The 18363-nt window shown below is 33.7% G+C and overlaps 1 protein-coding gene across 4 annotated transcripts in view; it reads right to left on the reverse strand.

Annotated features, from left to right (window-relative positions):
• Positions 1–6512: 6512 nt before the first annotated feature.
• LOC138714956 (trichohyalin-like) overlaps positions 6513–18363 on the reverse strand; it is a 77939-nt gene continuing 66088 nt past the window's right edge. For 3 of the 4 annotated variants that reach the window (XM_069847267.1, XM_069847263.1, XM_069847264.1), the window contains 3 exons: positions 16378–16561; positions 13288–13456; positions 6513–11386 (listed from right to left, as the gene is read on the reverse strand). In XM_069847267.1, the coding sequence (XP_069703368.1) occupies positions 11160–11386; positions 13288–13456; positions 16378–16561 (580 nt within the window). In that variant the 3' untranslated portion in view covers positions 6513–11159. The remainder of the gene's footprint in view (positions 11387–13287; positions 13457–16377; positions 16562–18363) is intronic. The other variant, XM_069847266.1, reaches the window with a different exon arrangement.

The raw sequence follows: 18363 nt of genomic DNA on the forward strand, positions 1-18363 counted from the left end.
GTACATCACAGTCTACTCCATAATACGTACATTATGCAACGAGCCTATAATGGTAGTAATTAAGACGCGAGTATGTTTATGAAACGAGCGCAAGCGAGTTTCATAATTTTCATACGAGGCAAGTTTCATACGACTTTTTATGCTCGACCATATTTCTAACTTGAAATTATTCATAAGTACTCATATTATTCTTATCTGACTGGGGAGCGGAAGTGACCTTGTGCAATATCTCGTAAATTGTTAGATGTGCGCAGACGCGAAAGTATTGATTTTTTCCGAGGAACATGCCATTGACCTTGATATAATCTAGAGAGTAAAATGAACATTACTCTTGATATAACCTGGAAATTGATTTAGACATTGAAAAACGAGATGACAAATTGGACTTATTTGAATATTATTTACAATTAACGCTAATTATTATAGTAACAGAACATAACCTTCTGCGACAGTATTGAATTTCCAGCCTCCGTGACGTTTCGCTAGTTCTTTCGATTGCATATCCGAGAATAATCGATACTTCCGCTTTCATATTGCTACAATGGTGCTTTCTGATTGGTGGAAAACCTGAACTTTAATGAATAGGTGTACTTTAATGAGATCCATTAAAGGGCTGCTACCAGATGTATAATTACTACATTTCGGCATGGTCGAGCATAAACTTATTTTATATACAGAGTGATTCAGGAGGAGTTACCACCACTTACGGAGCATATTTCCGAAGACGTTTTGAGAAAAAAAGTCATATAAACATTTTCAGAGTTAGGCCTACACTAATTTGAAATTGTTAAAAAAAATATACCATTTTTTTTAGTTTTAAGGATAAAAAAATATTACAATTAGAGACTGAACTATTCAGAAATACAGAAGTACAATTTTTTTTAATTGGCTAGTATTCTGAAGTTAAAAATTTGTTGTTAATTCCATAGTAGCTTCGTACAGAAATTTCTTTAAATTTTTAACTATAAAATTACAATTTTCTTACGCACTTATCACAAGAATTGTTACAAATCACGTTATTCTTTATTTCAATCCTGTAAAATTCTCACTCTTCCATCGCTATATGTATTGCAGTGTTTGTTATATACCAAAATGGAATATAGATAATTTCCCTTTGAACTTGCATTTTCACGAACACCATACGAGAAGTTGTAACGATATAAGACTTGATTTATGCAGATACAAGACTACACAAAACAGTTTTTATTATATGTCTCTGAAGTTTTATAATAGCTTACCAAATTCAACTAAAAATTTAAATTATGATTAATTCAAATCGTTAATTAAAAGAAAATTGTATGAACACAGTTTGAATAGTATTAACGAATATTTTAACTTGGCAAATAATTTTGTATGATTTTATTTATACTGACGTTGCTATGCATAAGGTACTTATGTCCAAGCAATAAAGTAGCTATCTATCTTGTAAACTCTTTGAGACTGTACATTAGGATGCAAAATTGAACTGTAAAGAATCAAGCTGCTAGAAGTCGTCTGCTATAAAGACCTAACATTAGCCACTCTGTTGTAATCAAATTCCTATTTTAACCTAATCCCTTGAAATCCTTAATTGTAATAAATGTTTATCTCTCTTAAATATTATAAATATGAATAAAAGTATGGAAAATAATTCAACATAATGAATACAAGAATCAATAGAATACGAAAATAATTTTAAGTCATGATCACAAATTTTTTTGATCAAATGAAGTACCGGTAATTGAATGCAGATTTGATGATTTCAGAGATGTAGGTTTCAATGCCATTTTCATCGGACTGGTTTTCTGTTTCTCCCCAAGCAAATAATTTATTACCTGTAACTTTTAAAAAAGGCTAAAATTTCTTTTCTCTAAATTCCATTCTATCAATACATTTAAAAATGAAGAAACTATTCTCTTGAAAGTCATTAAGGCAATCCTTTATTTAACAATTCTTTTGAACTACAGATGCTACTCAGAATCAAAAGCGTCAATAATAACATACAGGCAACAAATGTGTTTTCTAAGACAAAGGTATTCCCCATAGTGGGAGGTATGTATTGTCGGACCATCGGATCTGTGCCCCCGTAAGATATGCGAACTAAACCCTAATTCCTTCTCAGTCTCGGTAATTCATTTCTCTCCTTGCATTCCTATCTCTCCCCCACAACTCACAATTTTGAGCCTTCTTGCGGGACAGTTTATTTGCACTTGCAGTCCAGTGTTGTCAACTCAACATGAATACTGTAGCACGGAGTGGTGAAAAAAAATATTATTAAGCAAGTAATATCATTTTGCGATGAAGAGAAACAAACAGGTCAATATCTCTTTCCTATAAATAAGGCACGATAAAAGCAGCTGCGATCACTGGTGAGGCTTATTTTATTTCAATTGATTACATATTAAAATTACTTACTTAATTAATACTAATACAACATGTTATGTAATTTACATAGGCAGATCATAGCGCCTAATAAAGAAAATCAGGAGAGAGGGAGTCTGTGCAGGAGATGAAAAGTTAGAATCACCAGGGAAGAACAGACCAAGGGAACCTTTAATTCTTGTAGATGATATGAACCGATGTATATTTTAAGGAAAAAGATACAAGAATTTAATACCATGCAGAAAGAAGTTCCGACATTGAAGAAATTACTAATGGTTGCGAGAGAAGCAATAATTTCCAAGGTTGGAGAGAAATGCTACAGAAAGCGATTCGAGACATGTAGGAATATAAGATGTATTTTGATTGAAAGAAATTATATTGTAGCATGGAGGACCAGTTATTTATGACAACGTTTGACGGAAGTTTGGCAACATCCTTATTCGGCAAGGTTCGTGGTCTGCTGTTTTGACGTGGTGGGAGGAAAGCAGGTGGAATGGCGTGAGTACAGGCGTTAACTTTACCAAGAACGACGACAGCGCTGAAGGGGCACAGATCCGATGGTCCGACAATAATGGTCTCTATATCAAGTTGGCATGAGGAGGACATGGTGTAGTATCATATTCCAGTTTTGTTCCCAGGGAAAGGACCACTAGACATTCTAAGTTAATAAATGATAGAAGTTGCACCCTTCCTGTTAATGACTACACCGTTCTCAGATATTAACTTTCAGTCTATGAGAGACAGTCTGCGAAAAACTAAGTCAGCCAGTAGAAATTCTCTGTTCTTTAGCACCATTTGTCACCTACATATACACTCAGCCTGTTGTTACTTCACCCCTAGAAAATTTAAGTCACATATTTATTAGAGTATAAAAGTGTCTTTTGTAATTATTAATTATTAGTTACAGGCATTTCACAGAAATAAATGAAGAGCTCATTTGCAAAACAAGTTATCAATTTTATAATACAAATTTTAAGAGTAAAAATACTGTAACAAGCTGTATTCCTGAAGACCAAAGACCAGGGTTATGGGGACTTGTTTGCAACAGAATCAATTTATTCTCGAAATAATTTCTTTTCCAATCTAACACAGTAACCTAAATGCTAAGGCATCAATAAACCTAAGTTACGTTAATTCATCCTGACCTGAACTTGAACTGACCTCTTCAATCCTTACACTATGAGCACAGTCTACTATATACAGTCGCGAAGCTTGAGGTGTTTTTTTGCAAATCTCGTGATAAAGCGCTCCAAGCGGTTAGCAACTAGAAACAATAGACTGTCCATGGTCGACTTTGGACTGTGTCGTATTTCTATCGAGTGCTAGCTCGTTGCATATTTCACATTGATGCTTGTGAAATGTTCGTTATTGGTTATAATGAAAATGTTAATGGCTAAAATATAATAATTGGAATAATAATATGGGACAAGGAGGAGACGTTTGTAGTGCTATAAACTGTAGCAACAGTAAGTGAAAGAGGCCAGAGTTATCCTTTTTCCGATTTCCGAAAGATTCAGAAAGGTTCCTGGGTTTCCATAAGAATGCTGTGCAGAAACAAAACTGTTAATTTGAAGTTCTTTGTGACTGTTAGAATACATTATATCCTTAAATTTCACAATGAAATGTTTCAGTCTAACCGAAAGGACATTAGATACCGGTTAAAGTTCTGTCACTTAGGCTGCTAAATTTCCAGAGAAATAAAGGTTAGGTCTACTTTCTTTTCAGAGGATATATTTTTAATTGCAGCTATTAATTTTGTTATTATTTTTATGTGTTATTTTACTAAAGACGTAGAAAAATTAAGTTTGTTTTAATGAAATTTATTGATCACGTTTTATTTTCAATTCTGGTGTGATTATTATTGCTTAACCTCATTCCACTTTGTTAACTACGTAAGCCTACACTGTACCGGTACATGTAAGTTATTCCATTAATTCATATTTCCATTATTATTGTTGTAAAGAGAAATGCAAATTAATATTTATTGGTTTCATAGTTAATTATCGCTATAATCTTGAATGAGTGAAGCTATTATAGTAAATTTCAGTTCGTTTTGCACAAACAAAAATTATATTAACTTATTTCTTGCAGGTATCTTCGAGTTCATGGTGGAATTTAATATACTTCATTAAAATAATAAATTAACTTTATTCATTTAATATTTCAATAATGGAAGGTGTTAATTTTTCCAAAAGAATACGACAACGAAAGTGTAACATATTTTGTCAGCTGCTAGGAGAGATATCTGCGATGATGAGGAGATAGTAGCGATCCTAGTGGTGGGCAACTACCCATGTTTGCATTTTTTACTACATATTGAGCTTCGCGACTGTATGTAGTAGACTGTGCTATGAGTATAATACTTGTGGTGCACTCTGGATACTCTTTCACGAACCAAGTGGTATACACTTCTCGGCACTAGGGACATCTATGATCCAAGCTCATAGAATGGGGCGAATAACACCAAGCTCTTAACAGCAGGTGGTACACAAGAAACGAACAGATACATCAAGACCTAAAAGTGGAAAGTATCTTAGTTATCATTAGGAGATTCGCTGAAACATTTTATAAGCAGGCACATTCCCACCAAAATGTGTATATATTAAAACTAGGAACTTATAACCCTCAGTACTACACAAGACATCGTACACCTTTGTTTCTCTTCATAGTTATCTGTCAAATTTGTTTTCACGCTGCTCATCCTGGTTATGACGGGAGTGCAGCATCATAAACGAACTACCTCTCAGCACAAAGTAAATAATTAGGAACAGTCGGGAGATTTCGATACTGTATCCAAAAAGTTGATGAATTTGAAGAAGAAAAAAAAATAAATAAATAAAGGCTCTGTCATTATTGATTTTCAATGTCTCCTGATATGGCTACTTAAGACTTTCGAAGACTTTGCTAGCATAACAATGTGAATAATTCCATTCCTAAGGTAGGAGCAGCTGTAAACAAAAGTTAATTTCCTCCAATGATGGTATCATAGGAGAGTATAAGAATTAACAGTTAAATTTTGACCTGATTAGATAAAACCAAAAAATTTTACCTACTCTCATATGTAAATCTAACACAAATTCTCTGATTTTAATGAAATGAAGGGTATGGTTATTATTAAACTAATGAAGGCAATTCTTGCTGAATATTGAAAGTTACATGAAAACATTAAACAGGAACTGTTGATGAGCTCATGTCGTAATATCCCCTCAAACTGCTCACATAGCTCTCCACAGCAGATAAATATAAAAAGTGACACGGGATTTATGAAAATGCCTTTCTTCCTGGTATGTAATTTTAAGTTAGGTAAGCATGTGTCTAAGGATTAAATGAGCCGTTCAAAGCAAAAGTGGTGGAAGTCAAAATTGGCTAATGAGGTTTAAAGTAAAAATTCTGTAAAATAGAAATTAATATGTCCTTCTTGCTATCCACTGACTACTAACAGTTTAAATAAATTGAATATTAATTGCTACTTTGTGCTGTATTTTACAGAATGTTTACTTTAACCCTCATTACCAATTTTTGACTTACACCAATTAGATATTGGAGCAAGATAAGCGAGGCACATTAAATAGAAAATGGAAAAATGGAGGACAGACCACATAGAAAAAAACAAGAGGCATGACGGTTATCTTACACATATGTTTCCATGGTACCGCAAGTGAATGTCAGATTAAACCTTTGATGTCAAGACTTTTTTTTTTTTTGGGGTAGATCGAATATAGGCGTTTCACATCAAAAATTAGTTACCCATACTGATTGTATATGAAAACTTACTTGGAATGTTACGTACATTAAGAAACAACAGCATGTACTTGTAGTGATTCAGATGCACTCTTCCGTAAATCTATACTTTGTCACGTGATAAGTGATGCAAAGTTGTGCACACAACATGCCAACTGAGTGAGCAGTACCTACTCAAGGTCGGAGCTACTCAATTTTTCAGTAATCTTTTACTAAGCTTCAATTTCGCAACCTTATAGTCAGCACGGGCGACTAATTGTTTTGTATATTTGTTGAGATATAACTGTGCAGTTTGAAGGGAGGTTTCGACATCAGCTCATTAACACTTCTCTTGTTGGCTTAACCTGAAATTATAAAAATGATTAAACCCACGATAAACTATTCAATGATTATACAGACAAAAAGACAGGTTAAACATTTTCCTACAAGTTTAATTTCTGATTGTAAATGTACAATTAACACACCACTTAACATGTCTGCAATCTGAAATTTTCCTTCTTTGCTTGCAGATTTACAAACTTGTGAAATTTCTACAAAATAATAATTTTGCTACTTGCACTTTTTATGCATTACGTATTTTCCTATTTTGTCCAAGTATAACCCTGGTCAATGGAAGAAAAGATTTACAAGGGCCATCGAGATGTCAGCAACAACTTATGCTCGGTTCACAAAATGAAGAAGTAAGAAGAAGTTCGCCTAATTATAAGGAAAATGTACTAGAAAAGTTGATTTAGAGACTTTTTATTTTCAGGCCTGTAGTGTCAAAATCAGTGATCATGATGAGCAGAAGCAATGAACAATCACAAGCCACCATAAATGAGTGGATTTTTTTACACCAGAAGTAAAATAACAAGGTTGTGTGTATACATTTCTAATTTCAGAAAAGAGGTGTAAACTACACGAATTCATATTATTTCAGTGTCTATGAAGGGAACCCTAGGACACTGTTTCGTTTTTATTTACCCCAAGTAATAAAAAAGATATCTTAAATGAGAAAGGAAAACAGATACTTAAACAACATAAAATATTTAATTTTAAAGATCACAAGAAAGCACTTCATTAAAAATTACCAATATACAGGGAAAATTAAAAGGATAAGTATATGTGTAATGGACACATCCCACATGACTTGTAATAACAAGATTTGAGATCTGGCAACACAGTTACAATACATTCAGCACCAAGGACTGCGACAATACAATCCAACAACCAGTATACAGTGAAGGAGGAAGTGCAGGAAGAGGACTGGATGGCATAAAGATAAACTAGCCATCAGTGGAACTTCTTTTTCTTCTTCGGGATATACCTTCACTCAAAAAAAATAATAAAAAATAAACAGTAATGAAACAGTTTTTAAACTATCATACATGATGCTGTTACGTCGTTTCTAGATTTATTTAAAAATTCATCATTTACAACTGTTTTTTTTTTTTTGTCTATTACCATATAACTGTAAGTATTTCGTCAATCTTGCTTTCTTTTATCGATGATGGTAACATTTCTCTTTTCTTTCTTGAATGCACACAGAGGGTACCAAATAAATTCTGTACAAGTTATATAATTTGCAGAAATACAATAATTATGATTCTTTTTTTTTACATAGTTTATAGGGTTTAGGTGAAAGCAGCAATAAGTCTCCTAATATACAAGGTAGTACGAAACATGCTCGAAGATTCGTTTTAAAACATAGAAATTGTCACCTGAACAAATTTACAGTAGAATCTGGTTACAAGAATCCGTAATTTGAGATATGGTATTTCTTAGTACCCAGGAAAATGAGGGGCATCAAATAAGTTCTCAACATCAAGTATCATCAGTGTTCCGACTAGCAGTTGTTTCAGACTTAATAATAAATAAACAGTTACTGACTAACTGGACAAGAAACTTTCATTGTAAATGCACCTCTTAGGGAACGAGAAAAAAAAAAGACATCAGTTATAACAAACCTTCTTCAGTGCGCACAGAATGTTTTCTATAAAGAATAAAATATGAAACTGCTCACTACAACAGGAAGAATTCTCGTCAAATTATGAAGATATATTACCTGTATGTCATTCTATGGCATGAATATCAGAAAATAAATAAAAAATAATAAAACATAAACAAATTAATAAAAAGTACATTAATGTTGGATGTCGTAACCAGATTTACTATTGCTATGAGACAACTGATGAAAATTTGTCATCCCAATGATAGTCATTTGTCTATGAGCAAAGGTCACAAACACATTTCCATTTACTACAGAGACATATGACTGATTCTATTAGTTCTAGATTTCATTTTATCTCTGGATTGCACATACTCACTTGCTATCATCAATATATGTCTATAAACAGAACCGAGGTATAGTGACATAGAACAAGTGTCCTCTACATCGTATCCAGCAACTCATGTATTGTATTTTGATATCAACTTGCTATATGAGTATATACATACAAACAAAATTTCAATGGACAATCTGTGCACTGCACTTCTTCAATTTAAACCGATACAACAAAAGGATTCACACACACATACACACGCACACCCCCCATTTTATGACTAAGAAACAGGTTTCTTACATCTTAAACAATTTCAATATTGAAATCTTATTGTACGATCCCCTCGAATGTGTGCTCTGTAACTACTTATCTGTATTATAATAGTTTCAAGGACTAATATATATATATATATATATATATTATATTATATTACACTGTGTATACCAATTTGATTTAAATTTACTGTTAAATTAATTTTATTTTCCAACACATCAAATAAAATATATAAAACATGAAGATGTGACATATGTTAGGGTGGCCTTTCTTCTGGACTTACGAACTTATTTAATCTCTTTCTAACAACAAGAGACTCGTGAACCAGAATAGCTCACAGTACTTGCGTGCATCTTGCCACTAAATGTACAAATAAATCTTCTCTATCCTCACAGATCTACCGAGAAAACAAATGACAACTAAGAACTTGTAGCAGAGAGCATTTACAACAATACTCACACATTTGTTATGGGTAAAAATCATGAGGAATGATGAGACAACATTCTCCGGAAGTAATAAAGGAAGATGTCAATATTTCTGGTCACCCTAGATGTTCACGTTATTCATGTTTTTATGTCTTCCTTCACAAACCTTAGAAGCAGGAAAGGTATGTCCAGAACTCCCTTCTCACACACACACATATAGCTACTCACACACAAATTCGAGACAAGTGATGCCAACTCTACAAAGAATTACAGTTAAACACAATTATGTCCTCCTTCCCCCTCCCCCTACAGTTTTATAATGTCCTGTTCAAACTCTTAGATAACGGAAAGAGAACATGTGAATATCACGTTAGACTCAAAGGAAGATTGTGCATATAACTTCAGCAGTTCATTCTAAGAGCTTGCTGATATCCAAGATTGTGACAATGTAACTTACTGTTGCTTGTTGGGCGATCAATTTCTGATCAAAAAAATATGGGAGACTTGGTCACGACAAATTTTAGCGCAACTTTTTTGGGATGTGAAGCCTTGACTCATTGATGGAATGGTTTATATTTCCATACAAAACCACCAGTTTAACAGGATTTAACAAAAGGTTTCATTAATTGAATTTTAAATATAAATGAATCATCAGATGGCTGAAAGCAAGTAATGGTCTCTTAAACCAATTTATAGTAATTTAGTAGTTACTTCTGGTGAGAAAAATTAGTTAAATAATATTATCTTTTCAAGATAAAATTATTCATATTATTTAGTACACAATTTTCAGTACAATACTATTTAAAAATACATTGTTTCCCAGTTTTAACGTGTTTATATTTCTCAACCAGATGCTGCATAACACTTAATTTTTGTCCTCTTCACAATCATTCATACAGTAACACCAAAGATTACATGATTACTGGAACTAAATTGTATTCACTGATACTACTAAACTATCGATATTAACGTCAGTTTACATCTCAATATATTTCGCGGGTATTATTATTATTATTATTATTATTATTATTATTATTATTATTAGATTACATTAAAAATTGGTAATCATGATTAATAAAGAAAAATAGGGGAGGATTAGGAGCTCAATACGGGAGCCAGCAGGATAAAAAAATATGAGTTCAAATACGGGAGTTCCCAGAAAATACAGGAGAGTTCGTCATTCAGTTGCTTGCAACATATACAAGTCACTGCATTGCACTGTATGGAATTTGTTGCTGTCCATGAGATTGACAATAGTGTGCTCTGTAACAATAATCTTCTTCAATTTACATTTAAGAGTAACTTTCAAAAGAAAGCTACAGATATTTGTAGTTAACCACAACCATATCTTGTACCTCTGTTGACATTACTCCACTTCCACTTTTTCAGTGGTCTGTTTTTCTTTGTATTTTGGAGTAGCTGCCCTTTTTATTGTCGAAACTGCCATCATGTTTTATATACTGAACTTATAATGCATTAAACAAAGATAAGTATTTATGTTTTACTCTCGAAATAGTATATATATATTCTTTAATACTCTGACAACTTCCACATAAGTGCAATTAATGGGGCTAGTATAAAAGTGAAACGAAAGTCACAGTTGAACTAAATCTAACCATAATCTCTATTTTTACTACCTCTCATTTCAACGTCACATTACAACATAACTGACTATAATGCTGTGAGAATCCAAAAATTAAAAGATAAATAAAACAGCACACAACAAGAAAAGACCCAAATGGAAGGATATCTGTTACCCTGTTTATATTATTTTGCTATAATATATGCATTAACAGTGACAGGATATCAAGATTTCTCAAATGGCGCAGAATTTTATTATGCACAATCTTACTCTGTGTGTATTGTAAATAATGGAATGATGTTAAAGAGGATCCACTTTTTGTCATGTGATTTTCTTTCACAGAACACCAATCACATCCTCAAATAAAAAATAATTCTGACAATTTCTTCTTACATTTTAAAAATTGTAGAGATGGCATCCCCGCATCTAGCTGGCAGATTCTGGTCACCTTTTAATGATGGTAACTGTGAGAAGAGAGAGCAGGAAGAAAATTCGAAGCTTCAGACAACTTGTCGGTCACTTTGATTTGCGTTGCTTTCCTGTAGGAGGGTACACATGCTGACTTGGTGGCGGTGGTGGCGCAGGGTTCACAGGGGGTGGCGGGGGAGGTGCAAACTGTACAGTGGTTGTATGTGTGGTTGTGGTTGTGTGGTGGTGCTGATGGTACAGTGGAGTGAACAATGGAGCTGTCCCTGGAGGCGCTCCAGGAGGAGGTGGTGCTGGACCCTCAGTTCCTGGCAACACTGTAACATCAAATGTAACATATACAAAAATATCAGCAATACACACAATTTCTCGTATCACCTAATTACATTTTTATAACTTCAAGCACTTAAGAAATAGAGGAGAAACAAAATGTAACTAGTGGCAACTTAGTACAGCTTTGAGCAGTACAGTTCCAATGAACTGATGAGCTTATTTTTTAATATCATAAGGGCGAAGTTAAACAGCCTTGAAACCTTAACATTAATCAAATATAGAAGCTTATTCATAATCCCTCTTGATACTGAAATGTGTCTGGACAGAAGGTATTAAAAAAAAGTATTGCAATGTATTTATTACATATGCCTTCCATACCCTACTTAAGCACATGCGCCAGCTAATGGCTCAGTTCAGTAAACAATTTCAACATTGCAGGACAAAGCTGTTGTGACTAGTCAGGTTTAAAGTCTAACAAGGCTATTAAGCATAATTTTAGAATTCAATATGGGTATGATACCTTTTGTCGCCCTACTTATTTAGGGGTATAAAGCTCTCCTCTAGACCCAAGGGTTGCAGGTTAAAATCTGACTGGGGTCGATGGATTTTTCAGGATGCAAAAATTTGGAGTAAAAGTCCTCCAGGAGGGACTTTAATTAAGCTGTATGTCCTGTGTGGTAGTTTTAAATGGCATGTTAGAGACCTCCAAGTCTAAATTAGAGCCTGCACTAAATTTCTTCTCTCTCGTATCCTAGTAGTACCTTAGTTGCATACTAGGTGGCGTTTGCAGTGATGAGCTTACTGCATTTCTCTCTGCCCTCTATTGGCAAATAATTAGTGTAACTAAACTCCTTATAGGTATTGAAACTTTCACTAGGAGAGTAGCCTATCTACATTCCATCTCCAGAAGTACCCAAAACTATAGGCTAAATGATAATGATGATGATGATCTTACAAAAGCGACTATGAAATAGACAACATGGTCAATAAACGCTACGTCAATATCTATAAATTATACACAAGCTCTAAAAGGTACAAAATAAAATGAAAGAAAAATTTTAAATATATCCCATCAATAACCCACCTCAAAAATTACGTTTTTAATGTAGAACTTACCAACAACGAATTGAACATTGCTATTAATAACGTAAGATTAAAAAACTCCCAAGTTCAGACTAGATACATGCTGAATTTCTTAAACATCGTAGCAAACAAGCAAAGCTAAGACTATTTTCCCTTTATATCTGTGATGTTTGGGTAAAGGGAAATAAGTCATAAAAATGAGTTCGGAGATAAGTGAAAATTAAACTTGGAACCCATATTACATATAATTTTCTACACAAATAAAACACATCAACTGTTTATATTCTTTGATTTTTGCACACCCACTTGCATAACTTAACTTGTGTGTTCATCTGGGGAACAAAATTCCACCTGGACAAAAAAATGACTTACACCCCTTTACCCGAACACCACAGATATAATCTCTCTTGGAATACAACAGTTACCTGCTGCTTGAAAAAAAAAAAAAAAAGAGAGAAAGAGAGAGAGAGAGAGAAAAACTATTATAATACTAATTTTGAAAAGCAATAAACCAGTTAATACTTTTTTAAATTATTGACCGATATCAATTACTAGTGTGATAACCAATATTATGGAAAGCAATACTAATTGATTTTCAAGGAGCATGACTCTGGAGATACAAATTACTTGAGAAATTGCAAACTTCAGGTGTTCAAGGTAAAATGTTATGCTGAATCAGTGATTTCATTATCCAAAATATGACAATATTTCATTTAAATACAGACAGATTCATCAAGGCTTGCCACACAGTTCAAAATAGTGAAATGTTACTTCAATGCTAATTTGCAAGGATTCTAATAACTTATCTCCCACACACTCTTGCCTTAATATTCCGCACTACTTCATTAAACAATTCACTAACCTGTGTAAGATGCAGGTTGTGGATACACGTAGCCTGGAGGAGGATACCCTGCAGTGTATCCAGGAGAGTACATTGGTGGTGGGGGTGGAGAACCCGGTGGTGGTGGAGGAGGAGATATATCTTCGTCGTCATCATCATCCTCCACATTTATCTGTCGAATAATCTTCACCTGGAAAAACGTCATCTAATGTACATGATACTTACACTTATACATGTTCTGCACATGTCATATGATACAATTCATCAGTTACTTTGCCTTCTCTGATATATTTTATAACTTTCCTCTCCCAAAAAAGTCTGAAATTTATAATATATGCTGCTTAAATAATCATGTATTGTAGTTCCTCCAATTTTCAACAGATAACAGAAAAAAGTTGTTGTTGTCTAGTGCCTTGCATCTGGCAATGAAGCCATTAGCAGTAACAGAAAAAAGTAGGAAATTGAAATTATACACACTGACGAGGGGAAGAACAAAAGAGAAGAAAAAGGAAGAATACAGTTAGCTAATTGCTAATATTTTCAGATATGGTCGATTTAAACCTTACTGACAGTGTGAGAGATCCCATTTCAGAGATGGAGGCACTTGTAAGGCAGAGAGAGTTATTCACTCCCAGTGATAGAATAATATATGACTAGCCAGGCATTGCATGTAAATTTTGTTGCATATTTTGACCAATAAAACATTACATACAGTATAAAAATAAAAAAAATTAATTAAATAAATTAACAAATATATGTATTTGAAATAATTTGCATAAGACACAGTCTTAAACCACTTAATTTTCAATAAAATAGACGATATTAAAATACGTAATGTTGTTTAAAAATGTTAGTCCTGGAATTACTATTAATGTGTGACACATTTTTAGATCAAAATAAGTATTTTGCTAAATCCATTACAACAACCAAATATAAATCACACATGATGGTGAACAGATAAACAGAAAAAGTGGCAACACTTCATCAAGTATTATCACAGTCTACTATATACAGTCACGAAGCTTGAGTTTTGAGGGTGCTAGAAACAATAGACTGTAACGGTTCTATTTTGCATTGCCTGTAATGAGGCGATATTAGCGATCCTAGTGGTGAGCAACTATCTAATGTTTGCATATTTACTACATATTGAGCTTCGCGACTGTATATACTAGACTGTGGTATTATCGTGCCCAGTTGAGATATGGGTCATGGACTTTCAATCCTAAAAATAGTAAATTGACGTGAAAAGGAAACTACGAAATTACAAAGGGATGGATTTACTGTTAAAATTACTTGTCTTGATTCCATCTATAATCTCACGAAATTTCATGGTTTTGTAGTGTCCATGAAGTACATAATCATAACAAAACATGGTACAGATATAAAAAAAGCAAATATGAAAGAATAACCTCTAAGCTTTCACTGTTTATTTCCTGAAGTTTGATGTGGGTTCCTCAGAGTAGTCTAACAGATATCTAAACGATATTCTAATTCCCGTCACATGACCACAATGGATGTAACAGCTTCCCTGATTCACTATTTCAAATGGTTAATGTCGTTAATGGGTACACTGTACATTCTTTGCTTGACATAATCTCCTAAGTAAAACTCCAGTGGAAGGAGGTCCGGAAAGCGTGGTGGCCATGCTTTCCAGCTGTACTTTCTTATCCATCTCATAAGTAAAATTCCAGTGGAATGAGGTCCGGAAAGTGTGGTGGCCATGCTTTTCATCTGCACTTTCTTATCAATCTCTGCGGAAATTTTTCATTTAGGAATTCCCAAACTACACCAGGAAAGTGAAAAAAAAAAAAAAGTTGCTAAAAAGTTACCTTGGGGTTGGGAATTTGGAGCAATGAACACAGTACCAAAATATAAAAATAACTCTGTGAGGTTACAGTGAATTTCTCAAAGAAGAAAGATCCAATCACTCTTGTAACTTTCTGAGTGTTGCATTCATGTTCAAAAATGGCATGTGAATGTTCATCAGTCCATATTCTCACGTTGTGTCTAACATACACAAGAACATGAAAAGTGGCTTCAGTAAAAAAAAAAAAAGCACCATATAATTTAAGAACTGTTCGTCACTGTCAATCTCATGAAGAATATCCACAGCACAGTTGTACTTTTGAAATAATCATCTAGATGAAAAGCATGTAACATATGAAGTTTATAAGCAGTAAAATGCTGATGGCTGAATAGATGCGAATGATAACAAAGGATGCTGCAACATTACTGAAAACCAAGCAATGGATGACAGCAGCAAAGACAGAAGTGGAGGCAGATGATGAAGGAGGCTAAGACTCGATTTAGATGGAACAAATTTCTGTAAACAAATAACTTCCACTTGATGGGACTAATATACAGTACACATGCTGGCCACTACTGAAAAACAAGTGAAATGAGGGTGTGGAAATTGGATTTCTCAACCTATTGCACTTCTTAAGGGACATTCACCCTTGCTGTAGGGTGAGAACAAGATGGTAGATGTCTCATTGGCATGCATTGACAGACCTTTGGAACATAAGACGCAGTTATATAGACAGTATATTTTAACAAAAAAGTGCATGTTATGTAGGAAACACAGTATGTATTTTTATTTTACTGTTTTGGTTAAGTAAGGGTTTACTGTATTATCATTATAGCATGTAACATTAATCCCAAGGAAGAAATTAGTACAGCTGTAGAACAATATGCCCCAATTATAATGGAATCAAAGATTATTGCGTGGAATAAAGGTAAAAGATTAATGAAAATTAGCTTATTCTCACTTCGTATTATTTCAAAATCCAATTTATATCAGTGTTATGTCATCTCTGAAATTCAATTTCCAGTTCAACACAACATTCAAATTACTACATGCATTAAAAATACTGTATTAGATTAAATAATAGACAAAGAGCCTCCAAGGCCTTGAATATGCATTCTTGTATGTTTTTAGACGCATGCATACTAGGGTTAAAATTAGTAGGGCTTTGTATTTTTTTCTTTAAAATGCATTACACAATCTACACACTTAAATCTAAATTCTGAAGTCAATCAATTATATACTATGTATCTATGAAGCTTAAAACGAGATCTAAAACAACAAAAGACCAAAAAATCAAAACATACCATTACCTTAATTTTCTTCTTCTTCTTTTTCTTGAACCTCTTTTCCTTTGGTAATTTGCGGGGAGGTGGAGGAGGAGAGGGTAAGTCTTCTCCTGCTGATGGTGATGTACCCTCCCCCGGTCGAACACCATCAGCAAACTTTACAGACTTCCTTTCTTCAGCTTCTCCAGTGATGGGTTTCTCTCTGTAATCAATAACAATGAAATAAATGACGCATTATTCTATTACTTATATACTTAATTTTCTATTTATTTGTAACAAATAACTGATCTCATGGCAATGGAAAGTATTCTCTTAACAAAACATATAAAGGGCAAAAAACTCAACACAAACAATGTTAACATTAATCTTAAGAGCAATACACACACTGTCTTTGACTCTTCTAATAAGCAAAAAAATACATATATATATATATATATATATATATATATATATATATATATATATATACAGTATATACGAGTAGGCTATATTTCTACTTTATTACACCAAAACTGCCAACCTTTCAAGTGGGTTACCAGTTATACCAAAGTGTGTGTACACATGACCCTCATTTCTGGCAAAATCAGAAGATCCAAAGCACATTATATATAACTAGACATTATCTGTCACTTCATCTGAGATCAAAAATCCTCTACGGCATGTTTTACGTCTAGCAGCTGCTTTTATGCAAATTTCTTCTTGAAGCATATACATCTCCTTGTGATGTCATCTTGACCTTCTGGATCAAAAGTGATTTCAGTGTTAATGCTCTTAATGTAGGTCTGAATTCTGTCTGTTACTGTAAGGTACACTTAGTACTGCAAACATAACTCAATATTTTATAATGTATTTTACTTGTCCACTTTCTTTTCTAAGATCTGCAATTTTGGCTCAATTTGTGTCTGTTCTAGATCCATTTACAATGTATTCAGGAAAAGTATCACATCTGGTAAACAGCAGATTCCTCTCCAAGTTTGTCATGTTCATCTTCATTAACCAAATTTGGGAATCTTTGAATAAAATACTCAAGAGACGAACATAAAGCAATTTTCCTGTGTGAAATACCTACAATTTCTACATGGCCACTTAGAAGACCAAGAAGTTTCCATCTCAGAACATGTATAGCTGGAGCATCTTGACGCAGGAACAAATTTACAGAGTTAAAAACAAGAAGTGTACTCTGAAGGAAATAATACAATTTTCTGTGTGGATCCTCTAAGTAAGTTTTCACACTTTAAAACTGCTTAGAAATCTCATTTTTCTGTTAGGATCTAGCAAAACAGAAGTGTTAAAGCTCCCATTGCTCAAGAAGTCTAAAAAATTCCCTCCCTGACAAAATTTTTCCATCATCCACCAATTTTTTGGGAGAAGGATTTAAAATAATTTGGGTGTTTTCGTGCTTAAAGAGACAAATTATATTTTCAAAGTGAAAATGGCACTTATGAAATATGAAAATGTGGTCTCATATCAAACTTATCAACTGCAAAATACTTTGTCGCCATTTTTCTTTTGTATTGTTCAGATGATGTCTCTCATACCAGTGTCCAGCAGAAATCAGCCAAGAAATTTCATTTGCCTCTGCATCTCTTCTCCATTCCTGAAATATCCTGATAAAATCTTTCTCCCTGTTCGTTAGAGACAGCTCCCATATTATCAGTAAAGAAATCCAAATGACTGTGCAGGAAATGCAACTTCAAAGACATATTGCACCCCATGGCGTGATATGAAGAAACTAACTCCTCTCCTACGATCTTCCTGTAGTTTTGCGATTTTTGTGTTTCTAAGGAAGATTCTGCAAGTGTTTTCAAAGCATCTCAGGCTCGTTTTTCACCGCTTCAGTTCGGATCTGAACTCAGAATCTCGAAAAGTTGATTTATATGAGGACCAACAAATATGTCTTCTTTTATCTTGACCTCGCTGATGTATGGAAATTTTTGCATGAGAAACAAATCCTTCACTATCTTTTCTCATTGCTTTCACGAATAGTTTTATCAAGTCTAATTT

Source organism: Periplaneta americana, chromosome 15, assembly GCF_040183065.1.
Source record: "Periplaneta americana isolate PAMFEO1 chromosome 15, P.americana_PAMFEO1_priV1, whole genome shotgun sequence".
NCBI lineage: Eukaryota > Metazoa > Arthropoda > Insecta > Blattodea > Blattidae > Periplaneta > Periplaneta americana.